Source organism: Cryptotermes secundus, unplaced genomic scaffold (genome assembly GCF_002891405.2).
Source record: "Cryptotermes secundus unplaced genomic scaffold, Csec_1.0 scaffold1072, whole genome shotgun sequence".
Taxonomy (NCBI): Eukaryota; Metazoa; Arthropoda; class Insecta; order Blattodea; family Kalotermitidae; genus Cryptotermes; species Cryptotermes secundus.
In genome coordinates this window covers 774,406-792,630 of record NW_019735578.1, presented here as the reverse complement: position 1 = coordinate 792,630, position 18,225 = coordinate 774,406, and the positions used below count along the sequence as shown (strand labels likewise).

Below are 18,225 nucleotides of genomic sequence, written 5' to 3'. Positions count from 1 at the left end.
GAAAAAGAATGGGAATGAGGAAAATGAATTAAAGCATGACTGGGAAACATACATTGAATTGTAAGTTTTAGGTTTTCTTCCATACTGAGAAATAATCTACAAAATATCAATAGACGCATTTACTGCAATTTCCTAAACAGTCAGTAGCTATTTTGCCAGTTGTTTGCAATATTTGGTTTGTGAATGTAGCATCTTGTTACACAGGAGCAGAAAAGGTTATTATTTTAATATTAAGAATAGGCATTAATAACATATGTGGCTAATTTGTATATTGAATTTTTTTTAAATTTTACAATGAAATACTTCACATTTGGCCTGTTACCCTCAATCCTAAGGAAATTACATCTAGTCATGAAGAACGATCTTTTTCTGCACACCACTCACATAAGCAAAGGATGTAGGAAGCTGATCAGACTCATCTTCCTTCATGTATTCTTCTAGAAGATGTGCAGTCATGGAAAATAAAAGCACTGAATTTGCCATTCTTACCAAGATAAAATGGCTTTGAAATTACATATCAGTTGCCACTTTTTCTAAAAAAATGTATATCACAAATATAAAAAAGGCCAGCAGAATGCTGACTCCTTTGATACTACAAATGACACTTCTTGCTAACCAACAGTAGCTATTTAAGCTCTCAACATCTCTACTGTCTGACAGTATGTGTGAATATATATTGTCTTGACACCCTTCAGCTGTCAATTTGCAGTTTTCAACAAAGAAAGTTACAAACTACTGTGAACACCAAGGAAGGTGTTCATTTTCTATATTACACTAAGCATGGAGAAGGTTTCAATCAACAGAAACAGATACATTCATGTGTGAATTAATGTTTCATATTGTGGTCTTCTAGGTTATGACACCATGCAGTCTGGCACATGGGTACTGCAGTTTCAGAGGAACATAGCGCCACCATCTCCAGAGTAGAAATGAATGCAAAAAAGTTTGTAACAGATTCAACATACAACATGGTTAAACTCCAAAATCTGAAATTACACATTAGACACAAGCTGCAAAAAACTAAAGACGAGGAGTATTTTTTTTTTTGCTTTAAACAGTAAATGATGTTACCTATTATATCAATCTAGCAGATAATTATCGTGTGCTCAACCATATTCAGATCAGTGTAATGGAAACAAACTTTAATATCTATTAAACCATAATGTTGTATTTGTATCCTGTTGCACTGATTTTCGTCCATGATATGTATGCTGTGTCCGTCTTGTAGTGCACTCAATTTCACCTGTTATTTCTCAACATGTTTCGGCAACATAGTGCCATCATCAGGTGCTCCATTTATGTTAATCTATTGCATTGCTTGCCATTATGTCATTGTAAAATTATTTAAAAAATATTTAGCTGCAAAATATAATTTTTACTATGTCCATGTTTTCAGTTACTTTCGGTTTGGTACTTATAGTAGCATACCGAAAGTAACTGTAAACATGGACATAGTAAAAATTATATTTTGCAGCTAAATATTTTTTAAATAATTTTACAATGACATAATGGCAAGCAATGCAATAGATTAACATAAATGGAGCACCTGATGATGGCACTATGTTGCCGAAACATGTTGTGAAATAACAGGTGAAATTGAATGCACTACAAGACGGACACGGCAGACATATCATGGACGAACTATTAAACCATCTGACCTCACAAGACATTTTATTCAATGTTGAAGATTTCTCCATTTACCAACAAACATATTTATTATAAATTACAAAAAGAATAAAGTAATTAAATTAGGACTGCAACTTTTACCTTAGTTTTGGTCATATATAAGAACTCTGTTCCTCATGCTTCCTTCAATTATGACAGGTATAAAATGCAAACAGTTTTACTAGAATGCAATATATAATAACAATATTGTTATATGCAATGGTACTGTTGATGTCAAAAACACTTTTACGTTAAAGGTAAGACTTATATTTCAAAATTTGGCCCTGAACTCCAGGCAAAAACAGATCATCTCTGTTACATTTCTTTATTTACATTTATAAAAATAAATCATATTTCTTGTGAAAATTAAACAAGCCTATAAATGCACTCTGTGAATCAAATGACAAGTCACTGAATACTGATGTGGGCAGACACAGTTATCAACCTGCTACACAATTAAAACTATCCCTGTGCTTAATTAGGTAAGCACCACAACATGAAAACATACAGTGAAGTGGATCCAGAGCTCCACATATTCTTAACCTTGGCACTGAAAGGAGGTGAGTGGTCAGATTCATGCCCCTGTCACGTCACCTCCCATGCCCATTGTAAAGGAGGCTGGGTTGGCACCAGAACAAGTCAGGATACTACAGGGAAGGAAAAAACCTCTTTATCTTACCAGGTATTGAAACTGATTCTTTGGTTGCCTAGGTTTAGCCTAGTAACCCTACTGACTGAGCCCAACAAAACAAAGCAACTAAAAATATTGGGCACTTTACTAAGGGGCCTTACATTGAATAAAGCACATCCTACCATATGTTTCATTGTATATGTTAATAACTGCATCACACTGCAAAAGCTCCTAGTTCAAACTACAGCCATAAGACTGGTGAGCAAATGTAAGAATACCAATTCCTAACATTTTCACTGATCAATATATATAACCTATGTAAGTGACACAGAGTTAAAGAAAGAGACAGACATAACAACATAAATAACTGATTCCACTAAATTCACTGTGAGTGCATCTATTAACGTATACATGCTTTGCTGGATTAAACAATATTCAACAACTGTCTTTAACTCTGCAAGATTTTAAAGCAGAAACATCAGCCAAATTGCAGTGTTATGCATAGATGGCAGTAAAGACTCCTTTGAGGGCTATAGAAACTAAGATGTCAAATAAAAAAAAGACAAACCAAATAAACAAGTGGATACAGATGCAATGGGAACACCACTGGGTGATAAAGAAGAATGAAGGTGCAAGAATGAAGGGTTTGTCACTGGACAGCCCATCTGGTGGAAAAGGTCAATGGACGACATTTTAACTCCAGATCAAGTTACGTTCATTAATGGGGTAGTAATGAGAATTCTAGGAAAGGAAGAATGGCTGAGATAGCCAACTTGCAAGTAGAAAATATGGTGAAATGAATAAATGAAGATTACAGACTAAAAAAGGAGACTACATGAATACGAATGGAGAGGTTACAGACAACATGACAGCAGACACAGTTCTGTGAAGTGAGGGCCTATGAAGTCATAAATATTCATCACTAACAACATCTAACAGCACCATTTCACAAGCTGCCATTATAAAATATTACCTGTACATAACAATGCACTTTCATAATACAAAAAATATCACAAATGGAATGGAATGCAACAGAAACCCTTAAAACATAACATACAATCCATATTAATATCTTCACACCCAGCTGCAGTCTACAAATGGAATTATTTTTAAATGTGTTTCTCCTCCACCAAGTTTAACTGTTTTGGCCACTTTCCATTACCCTGTAACTTAGAGTAAAAACTCCATACCTTAGTGGTATGAATACTTTATACTGGGAAAGGAGGGCCCCAGCCCCCAAAGGCTTTCTGCAGTTCTCTAGCAACAGCAATGCACAGGTGATCATTGTAAGGTGCAGCAACCACCTGAAGCAAAATAAAACAAATACATGCTGGCAGTCAAGTCATAATGGTGCCTACATTTTCTGGGAGATAAATTTTAAATTTACAGGACATACAACAGTTGACTGTAGGATAATTGTGAATTAAGAATAGTAGGGGATGCAGAAAGAAGTGACTGTGTTCTCTTTCGAGGTACTATTCCAACATATGCCTGGAGACAATGAGGAAACCCATGAATAAGTCCATCAAGATAGCTGTTGTCTGTTCTGTAAATTTAATGGAGTACTGTTCCAAAGTTGTTCTTTATTTGTATATGAATAATTTCCATATCGGCGGCTTCTAGTTTTCATTCCATCATGAAGCTCACAGCTTCAACCAGTGATGAAACTTCATCTTTCAGCAGAAAGATACAAAATGTTATAATATGGACAACTGGTGATTTGAATTTGATAATTCATTCTTGCTTTGTGTCAAAAATATAGCTTTGGTTGCTTTCAGACAAAGCTGGACAATTCTTTTATACCCTATAACAATTTTACTGATTCCTAGAGGGACTGAAGTAACTCACAATTAAGCATGTACATATAATGTTTGGAGACACAGCAGGTGATAGTACCAAGAATGATTACATCTATGTCCTGTGATATGACTGGCAGTGTAGGTAATAATTTCAACCAGACAATAATTATATTCATATATACCTGAATTCCTAGAGGCAGGCCATCTTTGTTCAGTCCCATGGGGACCTGAGTAACTGGAAGCTTGAGCACATTGAATACAGCCCAGTAGCCAAAATTGTAGGGACGCAAGAGAGATGAGTAGTGATAAACAGCAGGGAATGGATGGCTTGGATACAGAAGGACACCATTATCACCAAGTTTCTCCTGAAATACATTAAGCAAGTAAGATTAAGAACCAATTCATTCAGGACCTAACCTAACCCTCTTAGTGGCAAATTTGGGCACATTCTGATACCATTTGAAACCCATGCTAACATATTCGTTTTTGCATTCTTTGCATGATGCAAACAAAATGAATAGTTAATAGAGATGTCATATCCAGCCAACCTCATATTTCACCTACAAAATTACTATACAAATTTCATTCAAATTAAGTACTAACCCTGTCACTAAAATCTGTCCAATAAATGTCATTTAATCCATAATGATTAACATATAACTTCATATTATATCAAGCTCAAATCACAATTCCTGAAATGTGACTCATTATAAAAATAACAGTTCATACAATACATCACACAATCATATTATATTATAACTTTTATTTTAAACGTTTTGCACATAAGGCATATTCAACAAAATTCAAATTTCATTTCTTTTGAATTACCTAGGAATTAAATCATTCCCCTTAACAAATTCTGAACATTCATTCCTTAAATAACATCAATGACCAGTGACTTTTCAAGTCACTTACCTGTGTAACTGCTATATTCAGCTATTAGATATAATAATCATAACAGTAAAGTTTCCCCTGTGACTAAGCACAATGCCATGTAGATGTATAGGGGGGCAGGGCATTACAGTTCAATTCATTCCAGGCTTTGGCAGTGCTAGATGAAAGTAATCACTCAAATTTATGCTTTGACCACCCATCTCTGAGGAAAGACTCCTCCAGTGCCCATTGGATGGGCCTCAGTGTCAGTGTGAAAATGACGAGGAGAAAAATCTCTACCCATGTCTTAATCAAACCCAAGCCATAGAATCCATAACCAGTAACTTCACTGACTAAGCCATTCTCCCACATTACAATTGTAAAGATAATAGCAATATGAATTAAACTATTTGAATTACTATGCTGCGTGTATAATTGTTCCTTACTGGGGGCCAATAATAAGATGTAAAATTTCAACAGTGACATGATTAGTTGAATATGATGTATAGCTGGAAACCCACAGAGCAACAAGTGAAGGCATTTTCTACAACATACAAAATATTTATCTCATGTGAATATGAGAACTCACCAGTATTTCTGACAGCAGGCGCTCTGTAGTGCTCTCTGCCCATTCAGAATTTTCTTGGGGTAGTACATAGCGGTTAACAAGATTCATTATTGAAGCAAATGTAAAGTCACTCTGACCTAGTAATTTCCTGAGAAGTTCCTTCCACACTGAAACAGTGCCCTGCATTTCAAGAAGAAAGTGTGAATTAGGAAGCATTATGTAGCCTATTTATTACATCCATCCATCATGGTCAGACTTCAGAGTAAGGGTCTAATAGTCAAGTCAATCTCAGATTCAAACAAACATTTCTATTCCCTCTATAGTTCTTCTGTACACAAGTTATTACCCTTCCAGACCTCCAAACATATAGACTCAATTTGTGCAAAATGTGGTGTGAAATTAATCAATTCACAAGTTTTTCAGAAAAAAAAATTATTTCAGTCACTGTACTGAAATATTTATGATTCCCAGTGCTGCTAGTATAGTCCTAGGCCTTTACCATTAGGAGGCAGAACATATGGCAATCGAAAGTGCTACACATCATGCAGATATCTGCACACTTCTGATGCTGATGTTTTTATCTTCATATATTTACAAGTGGCATTAATTTTTCATATAGATAAACTCACCTTGCCATCTGCCAGTTCTTTTGCCAGATCAAATGGCTCTCTGGTCATCCAGTATCTCCATAATTTAAAGCTGTATCTCATATCCGAGAACTTTACCTATAAACATAAAATATTAATCAATATGAAGGTAGAAAAGAGTTAAAGTTGTGCCCATGCACCATGCCATGAAGACTGACAGAGGTTGTGGAAGTAAAGCTCCATGCATTTTAGACCTCATCATTAGGTGGAGGCTGGTGGTTGGCTTCATGCTCCAGCTGCTTTACTTGAAAGAAAAAGAACCTACCATCACTCTTGGGGGCATGCGGTAGAGTAGTTGGTTGAGGTACTCTGCTACAAGCCAGAAGGTTCGATTCCCAATGTGGTCAATGGATTTTTTCAATTGACCTAATCCTTCCAGCCAAACTATGGCCCTGGGGTTGACTCAGCCTCTAACAGAAATGAGTACCAGGAATATTCTTGGGGGTAAAGGGCGGCCAGTGTGTGCGGATGACAACCTTGCCGCCATCTATGAGCCAATTGTCTATAAAATGTGGGACCCTCAACATCTCGCAACCCTTTGGGCCTCCACGGCCTGGTACAGGGATACCTTTACTTTTACTTTACTTTACCATCACTCTTAAGAGGCTGAGTGGACCCCACAGCCTGTTTGGATGTGACAACACATTATTCACGATGGTCAAGAAAATTTGCAATGTAAGATACTTCCACCAAATTATCAAACTGTAAAACTACAAAATTTATGTATGGATGACAACAGACATCATCAGGTTGTCCATAAAACTGTTACTTAATATGCCATGATTTGTATACTAATCCAGAATTATGGATTAAAAATAATTCAACCTCTTCAGTAGTATTCCTGGAAATGTTTCATGGTTCACTTTCTGACCCTACTTTATATACACATGAAAACTTCCAGGCTCAAGGCTGCACACAGTTTGTTATAACCAGATGTTTTATTATGTTGTCTGATTTTTTTTCCATATACTTCTGTTTCTCATAAGATGGCAGCACAGTATGCAATTGCTTGTTACAACTATTTGCATGTATTAATAATGTGTGTTGTATGTTATGGAACATAAAACAGCACTTTCAGTCATAACAGAAGGGGTTAAGCATCATTAAACTAATTTATAATGTTCAATAATCAAAAAATCTGTTCTATTACAATGAAATGTCTTCACTCAGTGCATAAAACAGAATGTGAATGGAGATACAAATCAAAATTTAAGATTCCTTGAGACACAATGGATCTCAACACCAAACTTTATAAAATACTGAATATGGGAAACAACACTGAACAAACTGAACCTACTGTGTTAACCAGATCATTAATGCCTGACCTTAATGTAGAACTGAACTGTACCTTCTGAACTGGACTCTTACTGATGTCCTGGAAGTGCGACACTGCCCTCCTCAAGGCCAGTCTCATCTCCTCACAAACACTACTTGAACGCAGATCTCCAGACTTCTCCATATAGAAGAATTGTATGTCCTTCAGAGACACCTGTATGTACATTTCATTTTGGACACGTTATTACACCAGAACCAAGTATGACACATAATAAGTTATGATATGTAATCATACTAAGACAGCAATTTCTGAATTGCTTTTATTTTAATTATGTTTTATGGGATTTCACATTTATTTACTGTTCATTTTATGATGATACCACTAGCTAAGTCTATATAGTGATGAATGGTATGATAGTTATGGAATAATGAATAAGAATAGATGCGGAAGCAACCATAGCCTAATTTGAGGTACCATCCTGGAATCTGCTGATGGGGCTGAGGAAAACCACAAAAAAATCTTAGAATAACTGGGGTTCCAGCTCAGACACAAACCAAGAACCTACCAAATATAGAAGCATTAACTGCTTGGGCCAACTTCCTTGGTTAGTGATTTTGTATTAATATGTAGTTATTTTATATTTTTAGTTAACCTCAATATACATTTCTTAAAAATTCCAATCAGAGGCTTGCAAAATTCTACAAAGTAGCAGCAGATGTTCAAATCTGTCCCAATAAAAATAAATAGTTTTAGTATTATTAGGAAAGACAGTAACACTCAAATATTAACTTTGGATAATAAGAAATAGAACTGTGCATGAACTGAGTACCTCAGCATTTAACTTGAGCTTTGAGATGTTGTTTCCAACCATTACTTGAAGAAATGGCAGAAGATCTTGGGCATATCTACACAGTGGCCCAGCTGTCACCATTGTATTCTCTTCCTGGCCTGTTCTTTTTGAAAGCCCTTTTGTAGATATCAAGCCTACAATACATGAAAACAAAGACTGAGTCTCCTTTGGCCAGCCAACAGAAAATTCAACTGTTCAACTCTACAGTTATGGTAGGTTTATCAGTCATCTTCCCAAATGGATCCTCAATTTATGTTCTTCCCCTTAGAATGAGATACTATATTTCAGATCCACAGTGGAAAAAGAGGTAAAATTCCATAACCTCAAAATTGTCGTAATATACAAGAAAAAGCATATAACATAAAATAAATATGTTATGATGGACTAAAATTATTAAAGAATATATTCTTATATAAAGTGTATATTTAATATAGTATATAGTAAAAATTTTCTATGCAATGTACTATCCATCCTGTTGGAATTAGTTTTATTATGAACAGATCTGTATCTGTAACAAATAACAACGGATATTCAATTGTACACAGATGTAAAATTCCAACTGGAACTCTGTGTTCTCCAAAATGAGGGTAAATTTCTACTATTATTACAATTAACTCAAATTATTTCAAAACTCAATTACAGAACAAATATGCATAGCACTGGCAACCAGTTATGACTGCTGGATTTATGGTTTCCACAGCAGTGACTATCTCCTGCTATGTAGTCAGGTTAAAGTCCACCGTTGGTTGACTCCTGCCTAACAACACAGTGTTACATCACAAAAGAATACTATTAAATCAATTACTGATTCATGTAAGACAGCTTGTATACCAGAGGGTGCATTGAAGTACCTGTAGTAGGTTTATGTCCAAAAATTCCACAGTAGAAAGCAGGCATTCGAATAGACCCTCCGATGTCAGTTCCAATGCCCATGGGAGAGCCAGAAGTAGCAATGATACTTGCCTGTAGAGACAAATTCAATTGTGTTAACTATATCTATACAATATTGTATCCTAGCACCCTCTTGCAGTATTACAATTTATTTTCAGTTGCTTACCATCCACCATGCAACAATATCAATGTCACAAATTCACCAATATTATCTCAAAGGCCGCGCCATAGCTTAAGCGGTTAGTCGCTGGCTTCCCACTGCTGCGGTCTAGTCAAGTGGGATTTGCGATGGACAAAGTGGCGCTGGGGCAGGTTTTCCTGAAGTACTTCGGTTTCCCCTGCCAGTCCTCATTCCATCAAATTCTCCATAACCATTATCACCAGTACAGGTACAATAGGACATATGGAAGCCGACGTGCTGAGGGGACCTAATATGGATTTCACCTCACACTACATGAACTCTTTAACTACTGTAATCTATTGTAAACAATTGTAAATATTGTAACTTTATTCTCTTATTGTAATCCACCAATGTCCAGTAACTGACTTGCCCTATATTATTATTATTATTATTATTGGAGGGGGTGGGTTTCCCCATGCACCGCAACCAGTTTGATCTATTGTACGTCCCCGTGATATTCTACCAGTCTCTATACCCTACCGGTACTGGTGCGTGCCATCAGTCCTGACTCAGCCAGCAAGTTCGGCCTCTACTGGCTCAGTGGTATCTAGATGCTTCCCCCATCTACCAGAGGTGTTAGAGACTATTGTTGGGCGGGAAATATCCTTACAAATTTGGCTCAGAGGTCTCCTTGAGACATGAGGTTCTTTTACTTGCTGTAAAGCTACGATACGGGATCCACGGCTTAAAGTCCCTCCCGGAGGACTTGTTCCCTGAATTTTTCCGCCCTTAAAAAGAATTCCACGACCTCCACCGGGTTTGAACCCGCGTACTTTGAGTCATGAGGTGGGAACGTTACCCCTAGACTATGGAGGCCGCTGACTTGTCCTATATTTTGTAACAATGATCTATAGAGACGAATTAAATAAATAAATATCTGAAATTCAATCCTTCTAAAATTCATCACTGCACTAGATGTTTCGGCCTACTTGGCCAGCATCAAGTGTGTTTAAATTTGGGGGAACTTCTGTGCCTCCCATGCTAATGCAATTGATGTGTTTGTATTTGCAATACTTTCAAATGAAGTCAGTGTAGCTTCTCCTCCTATGCCACATGTACTCCCTTCTTTGGTATACCTGCTGTATATCAAGCGTGCAGTGTGCAGAAGGCATGACAGTTCCCCTGAATTTCAGCGCACCTGATGAAGGCAGAGTATGCCAAAACATGTACTGCAGTGAGGAATTTTGAGATTACATTCCAGATTTTGATATTATCGCATGGTGGAAGGCAAACAACTCAAATTAAAATCTATATATTTACTAAGATAAACCAGAAACATGAAAAGAAGTAGTAAAAGAGGAAATGAGTTTGCTGTCCATTCTGATTCTGTCGGTCTTCTTAATTCCCAACAGCATATACCAGACACCAGCTTTCCCTTTAATTCTTTCCAATTAATCATTTTTAGTTGTCCTCATATTCAAAGCTAAATAACATTTGCATATGACACACCATTAGTCAATAACACACAGCCCAAATAAGATAGGGAATGATATGGCCTCTTATTAAGTATTTTAAACTTTCTACTGTTAACATATAAACTTTCACCCTATTCAGCTCTCCTCACCTCCCCACCACTAGATCCTCCAACAGTCCTTGTTGTATTGTAGGGGTTCAATGTCTGCCCATAAACATTGTTACGGGATTCACACCACAAATTATATTCAGGAATGTTAGTCACTGCAATAAGAATGCCACCAGCTTTCTTCAACAGGATCACTACATCTGCATCTTCTGCAGCCTTTACATTTTGGCGTGACACTAGTCCCAACGTCTGACGCATACCTGGAAAGGAAATCAGAAAAAAAGTGAATCAACTTTACGCTATAAAGCTAGAATAAACCAATACAATTCATTTGTACTTTGAAGAAAGTCTTTCGAAACCAAAATGGGAATTGAAGCTAGTGAATGTAAGCGTAACTAAATTTGAAAATACAGTAGAACTTGGTTATAACGTCATCAAAGGGACCTAAAAATAGTGTCGTTATAAACGAATGTCGTTGTTAACCGAAATGGGCACTTCCACAGTAGCCTTATGTTAGTCACGTAAAAATCTGCCAAAAACCGAGTTAAAACGTTGCATTTTTTAGTGAAATACGTAGTTAAGTACAGACTAACGTAACATTAACGTGGAATTGCCCAAATGTGTAATATCAAAGACATATTACAGCACTTTTCACTGACAATACACACAATATTTCACGAATCAATTTAACTTTCTCTTCAATGCTTAAAACTTTCCTTTTCATTGCCATGTTTTCGCTACTGCACTTCTCTGGGTTTAGGCAGGAACACTATAGGGTAAGTAGACAATGTGAGGTCCTGTTAGACGAGATTCTAGGAAAGGAATGCAGTTAACAACCTGCCGCGTCCTCTTGCACTATTCACGCAGTCCCACCCCACACCCTTGTTTTCGCATAAAACCCACGCTCCTCTTGCAGCCCGCGGTCGTATTCTTCCAGGACAGTCACGTCAGCAAGTAGAGAAAGTGAGGGTGGGCAGACACATCGAACTTTCCCACGATATCGGAGAAATTCAGGAATGAAAATGACGTTACATACGAGGTTGATGCATTTATGTATGTCGTACTAAGCAAGGTATAAAAACAGTTGCTTTATGAGGAATTATTTCGTACCATTGAATATCTGACGCAATAGACAAGGTGTCGCAGAAACCGATGTTGCTATAACCAAGTTTTACTGTATTTCAAAATGCAAATACTGTACCTACCTTCAAAATAAGTAAACAATTATTTTATAAATTTTCTGGTTGGCTGCAAAATGTGATCTCTTACTTTGAGGGAATAACATAAGTTAACAAATGTTTTTTTTTTATTTTTGCCCTGATAATATTGGTGAGGATGGCATATGTGCTTAACATTTCTGGTTCTGTCTATACTGCATGTTTCTTATTAAGTTTGTATTTTAAGTGAAGTTCAGTTTTGTACACAAAATAAATTCCATGATCTATACTTACCAATTTATCAGACTCTTCACTGATTGCTAAATGTTTGTCATATAATTCACTACTGATATTCTGTTCCTTCTGAGCTCAGTATGCCTAAGACATCAACACCACATCAAATTCAATCCATCCCCCCCTTTAACGCAAATTTTTCTCCAACTACATACTTCTCCTTTTCTATTCCTGTTAGTTACTAGCCATCCCACAGACAACTTGCTTTTTAAAACCTGTTACGAAATTCGTAACAACTACACAAAACATAATGAGAGGATCTTTCCACCACCACAGGACACGTGTGCATATAGACGAGGACATATCCCAAAAATTGAACTTATGGATAGAAGCACAGCAGTTTCATCAACAACTTTAGAGAAACCTGAAGATGACCAATGTTGGTTGAAACATGTAGTGTATACACCAGTGATGTAGAAGAGATTGTAACATTAAAACTTTTAAAGGTTTTAAAAAGCAAGCTTCATGTCGGATGGCTTGTGCAACAGGATGCTATGATACAACATTACACTTCTTCTATTCTCGTCCTTGCCATCCAACACTTCCCAAATAGTTTTCTCAAATATTCCAATTCCTTACCATACCCCCCCCCCAAAAAAAACAATCCCTGTAAGGGTAATATTTCTGTTGCATTCCTTGGCTACTGTCTGATGCTCTGTGGTAACCATATACTATAAGTATCATCAGGAACCATGGAGTAGTCATTTCACCTTGAAGACAGCAAGGTCTTTTAAAATGTTGCCAATACAGCACGCTTCTACAGGATACAATCACTTGAACATAGAATCAACATCAGCATATTTATTTATTCATTAACTGACGGTCTAGACGCTGTTCATTAAATCAGATATCAAAACTGGTAACAGTAAGCTTCCCATAGTCTACTAATTTACATTCCAAAAATTACTCACAATACAACATGGAAATTCTGTCACCACCAGTCCACCAACATTATCATAATTCATAAGTTACTTACGTCCATAAACTGTTACACAAGTAAAATTGGACAAGTCAGTTTAAGCCATCTAAGACACTACAACTCAACAACTCTTAAGATTGTACAAAATGATACACATGACTAGGAACAATACAATTATCTTAGGATCATTGTCCTCCCCACTGAAGCTAGAAACCGAGGATCACATCTCCTAAAAATCCAATATAAAGCAACACATACATTTAGACCATCTATACATACATACACACATCAGAACAAACCCGAGCCACAAAACTATCATGAATCATTGTTACTAAAACAACTCCTGCAGAGAATAAAAACCGTTTTGTAATAATTAACTTTTTTAATTTATTTTTAGAAACTTAAAAAAAAATTATTCACTGCCCAGAAACTGTGTGTATATATATATACGAAACAAGAAAACGGACGGCTAATTGGATTGGTCATATCTTACGCAGTAACTGCCTTCTAAAAGAAGTTACTGAAGGAAAGATAGAGAGGTGGATAGAAATGACCAGAAGACGAGGAAGAAGACGTAAGAAGAAGCTGGGATGACCTTTGGGACAGAAGAGGATATTCTCATTTGAAGGAGAAAGCTCTAGATCGCATTAACTGGAGGAACTGTTTTGGAAGAGACTGTGGACCTGTCGTCTGACAGATTACTGATGAATGAATATATACACGTGGTAGAATCATTAAGTTCGTGGAATGTGGTTTTACTGCATCATATTACAAGGTCAATCAAATATTACAAGGCATTCACATACACTTACACAGATCCACATCAGCCCTCAAAATAGTTGCCATTGGCTGCTATGCAAGTCTGCCAACGTTGATATAGCTGCCGAAAACATTGCTGAAACATACTGGCAGTAAATTCCCATATGACGCTTTGCAGCCATTCCACAAACCTATTGACTGTGGTAGTGTATGTATACATATTAACATGACACTGCAAATGTGTGTAAATAAACTGTTCACAAGAATATCCAATGCACAAATGATAAAGCAGATGGATAACAGAAGATTTTACAAAATGAGGAGCTTTGTGATTTCCATATTTCAACTATTACTGATATTACTGGGACACTAAAATCAAGAAGGTTGTGCTGGACTGGACATGTGGCACATACAGGGGTGACAAGCATCATATACAAAATTCTGGTGAATAAATCTCAAAAGTAGCAGCCAGTATGAAGATCAAGCTGCGATGACAATATCAAGATCACCCATAGAGAATCATGCTGCAAAGATGGGAGATGGATGGAACTACATCAGGATCATGTCTAATAGTGGGTAATATTATATAAATGCATAACCTTTGGGTTCTGTAAGTACTGCCAGATAGTTAGGTAGTTTATATGGAAGCAGTGAATAAGTATTAATCTAAAACAAACCTTGTACTGCTGTACTATCCTTTGTAGTGAAGGGCACTCCTAGGAAAGGTTTCTGAAGTTTGAGCTCCTCAGCAGTTAGTTTAGTCGATGCTAGGAAAGCATCTACGTCCCTTGCTTCCTGCAAAGCCGCTTCAAATCTTTCATCCACCACAGAATTAATCAGTGAATTCACTTCATGGATACGGTTAATGAATCCCTGCACTACCTCTTCTGCACTCACCTATGCAAATACAATTTCCATCACTGTCTGGTGGTAACAAAACATGTAAATGATTTCTTATAAAGTAGTAGACTGCATATCCTATCCTACACTATACAGTACTCTACTTTTATACCTGATTACTTCTTTAGCAAATTACGTAGGGAAGTAAAAAATTATCCGCACTCTGACTTTCCCTCGTATTTAATGATTCTGTGAGACTGTAATATGTACTGGCATGAAGAGAAAAACAATTTACCAAGAGACACAAAGGCAACTGTATCCTGTCATTTACTGATGTGAGTTAGGCTTTAGCAATCAAAATGAAAGAGATGTTGTGCTTGGGAAAATGGAGAGAAATAGACAGAAAGTAGTGAAAGGTGACCTATTTTTACAATACTATCCTAACTCTCGTATAGAAGGAAAGTATATGAAATCCTCTCAGAATAATCAGTGACCACTACATGACTTCAAACGGAGACCTCCAAAATTCACGTACAGGAGGAACGTGAAGATACACTTCCAGTTGCTTTATTTAAACATGACCAACCAAAATGCGTCATATACAACAAATGAACAGCAATATTTATGCTACTGCAAATGAATTTATTGTACCTCTTTGTGCCTAATTCTTTCTGCAAGAGAGACAGCACTTTCCATAAGAAAAGATTCCTTAACCCCTGGAATTTGTGTCCGTTTTGAGTCATCATAAAAGAAGGAACAAAATACGTCAATAATACAATCAATTATTGAATGGATTAATATCCACAGACTCATGATACACTTGTAGAATGGCCTGAGTGATCCTTCCTTTGGTCTGTGAGTGGATTCTCGTCTCTCCTGCAACCAATAAAATAAATTATTTTGTATTAACACTCACAACAAGTGGAAACCCAACGCTCTTAGAGTAATACTTGAGATTCTCAATCAGAAGAACCTACGTTAAATCCATGGTCCAATTTAAATGCAGACTTTTCAGTGCATAAATTTCAGGCTCTCAATCAGTGGGTCCCCAGTTCATTTCTTTTCATATCTACAGACAATTCTGTGCATATTTCACAACCTTCATTTTTGTATATGTTAAAACTCAGAAATGTGGGAAATGTCAGCTGCCGGTTCTTTTAGCCAGGGATCCTGCTAATTCATTCTATGAGTATAACCGAGAGCACTGACATCCACCTAATGAATACTGTCACTTCAAAAACTAATTTGATCAACTTATCTTAAGGGCAGACAACTTGAGAAAAAGTCAAAATAAAAAAAATAACATTGTATAAAAGCATGTGAAACTTCCCACAGTAAAGTATTCCTGTAACAGGCCGTGAAGGCCCATAGGGTTGTGAGACACTGAGGGTCCCAAATTATCTAGACAATCGGCTCAAAGATGGCGGTAAAGAGATTAAAACTACTATTATAAATATTGTGTAAAACACGTTCTTAATGCACGTAAAAAGAAACTAGCTCGCCAGCCATATGGAATTTTGTTTCAGTTTTGTGGCAACAGATTGGAAAGTACACAACTAAAACATGCATACACTATCCTTCAAGGGCATGAACAGAAAAAAAATTATAGCTGGGAAAAAGAACAGATCCATACAATGTAATTCTTAGTATTTAATACCAAACTTTACATAGATTACAGTTTTGTTGCCCTGATTTAACGAGAGATGTGAGGTTAATGTCGGAGAGCCTCCAAAAGAAATAGGTTATTCAGAGTATTGCCCAATTGCGTGCTCTTGTTCTAACGGCTTTGGAATTTCGGGTTCCAATTAAGAAGAGTTTGTCAGCTTTGGTATATACCTGAAACTGGGGCTGTTCTGCAGTATTTGGGATATGTGACCTAAAATTGTGAAATGGTGCCGAAAATACGTCGACAATACAACTCCATTATGAAAGTCATCGATGCCCAAATGTGCAGTGATATATGTGGTAATTCTTTCGAACTGATCGTTTCCAGCGGCTTCAATTGTTTGAAAAAAAAATAATGTGCACCAAATGACGAATAATATAATGATGTGTAGTATTCATGAATTTGTAATATGTGACATGTTTTATATCCATCCCTACGGGGAGATGATTGGATCCATGAAGTGAAAATAAATGTAAATGTAAAAACTACAGTGTCCATAATATGAAATCCCACCAAATCATTTAATACGCGAAAGAAGTAATGAACAGTAACTGTACCTACTGTTCGTCAGATTTCGTTAGATTAGCCAAAAGATCTCTACCTCATGTACCTAGATTTCACAGGACATACACCCAATAACGTCTTCCTTGCTACATAATACTAAGAGCTAACTTACCTTTCCAATCTCGGACAAAGCCATTTTTCATGCACAAAAATCTCTTTCTACCTCCCTATTTGTGCGGCACATACCACTACACGCACTTGATCGCACTTAACCAACGAACAATCAAACCGATCAAACCGCTCAAACTGGCACACCTATATACACATCGATACACATGATACTTTTTCTTCTGCAGTATAAGTACTTGTAGGAAAATTTAAGGGGAACAATACAGGCTGAACAACTAACGAAATGTTTTCTACCGTCCTATAAAAAGTGGGTATTCCAACGAAAAGAGCGAAGATTCCATCTATTGGGATTAAACGCAGTGTAATCTGCTGAAAGTAAACCGAAGTTTCGGAGGAACATATCGCGTCTATCTTCATGGTTGAAGAGTAAGCCAAGCAAAAAACCAGCATGAAACTGCGAGCAAAGGTTGGTTAACTTTCAAGGGACTACACGACATTAAATACAGGAGACATAATTCTTCATAAACACCGCTGAGAGAAACTTAATCCTACGAAAAAAAATAACAAGTAACATAAATTTGTTAATCTCGCGTATTTTAATTATAATTTTCCTCGTTTCACTATACTAAGATTGGTTTGTGGGTTGGCTAAACTTACCTTTCGTGTCTGCGTTTATAATGCAGAATATGAAGCCGAATAACACTACTATCAACTTAATGCAAAATTTTATCCAATATTCTACTCTCAAGGTTAAGTCTGTACAGTGTACACGGACGAACTTGAATTGGAAGAATTGAATAATAACAATAGTGAACTCCTTGAACACTGAACTAGGATTGTAGAACTGCAGAAATCTAGATCTGTAGAGTCGGACATGTAGAAAACCTGTCACTGTCTGTATTGTTGTAGGCTTTGCCTAGCAACGGCTGTGTACTTGTCGTTGCTAAGCAATGAAGCTTGCGTTGTCACACTTGCTTGAATGTGGGCAGTTCCCACAAGTCCATACATAGATGAAATTATTGGAGATCATCAGTGTGAGTTTCAACATAACAGA

General features: G+C 36.7%; 1 protein-coding gene across 1 annotated transcript; it reads right to left on the bottom strand.

Annotated features, from left to right (window-relative positions):
• Positions 1 to 1,638: 1,638 nt before the first annotated feature.
• LOC111869677 (fatty-acid amide hydrolase 2) lies at positions 1,639 to 17,399 on the bottom strand. The gene is made up of 11 exons (XM_023861372.2): positions 17,215 to 17,399; positions 15,524 to 15,748; positions 14,710 to 14,929; positions 10,946 to 11,163; positions 9,161 to 9,272; positions 8,289 to 8,443; positions 7,532 to 7,672; positions 6,166 to 6,261; positions 5,558 to 5,716; positions 4,278 to 4,460; positions 1,639 to 3,600 (listed from the first exon to the last, which is right to left on the bottom strand). Exons 1-11 carry the CDS (start codon positions 17,236 to 17,238, stop codon positions 3,505 to 3,507), a joined length of 1,629 nt encoding a protein of 542 aa, XP_023717140.1. The 5' UTR covers positions 17,239 to 17,399; the 3' UTR covers positions 1,639 to 3,504.
• Between the last annotated feature and the right edge of the window lie 826 nt (positions 17,400 to 18,225).

Bases quoted from the DNA above. Each gene is read 5' to 3' on its own strand.
- LOC111869677 (XM_023861372.2), bottom strand. From the start codon at position 17,238: ATGGCTTTGTCCGAGATTGGAAAG. The intron at 15,749-17,214 runs GTAAGTTAGCTC...TATTGGTTGCAG, and splicing joins CTTTGTCCGAGATTGGAAAG to GAGAGACGAGAATCCACTCA. The intron at 14,930-15,523 runs GTACAATAAATT...GTATTTGCATAG, and splicing joins AAAGAATTAGGCACAAAGAG to GTGAGTGCAGAAGAGGTAGT.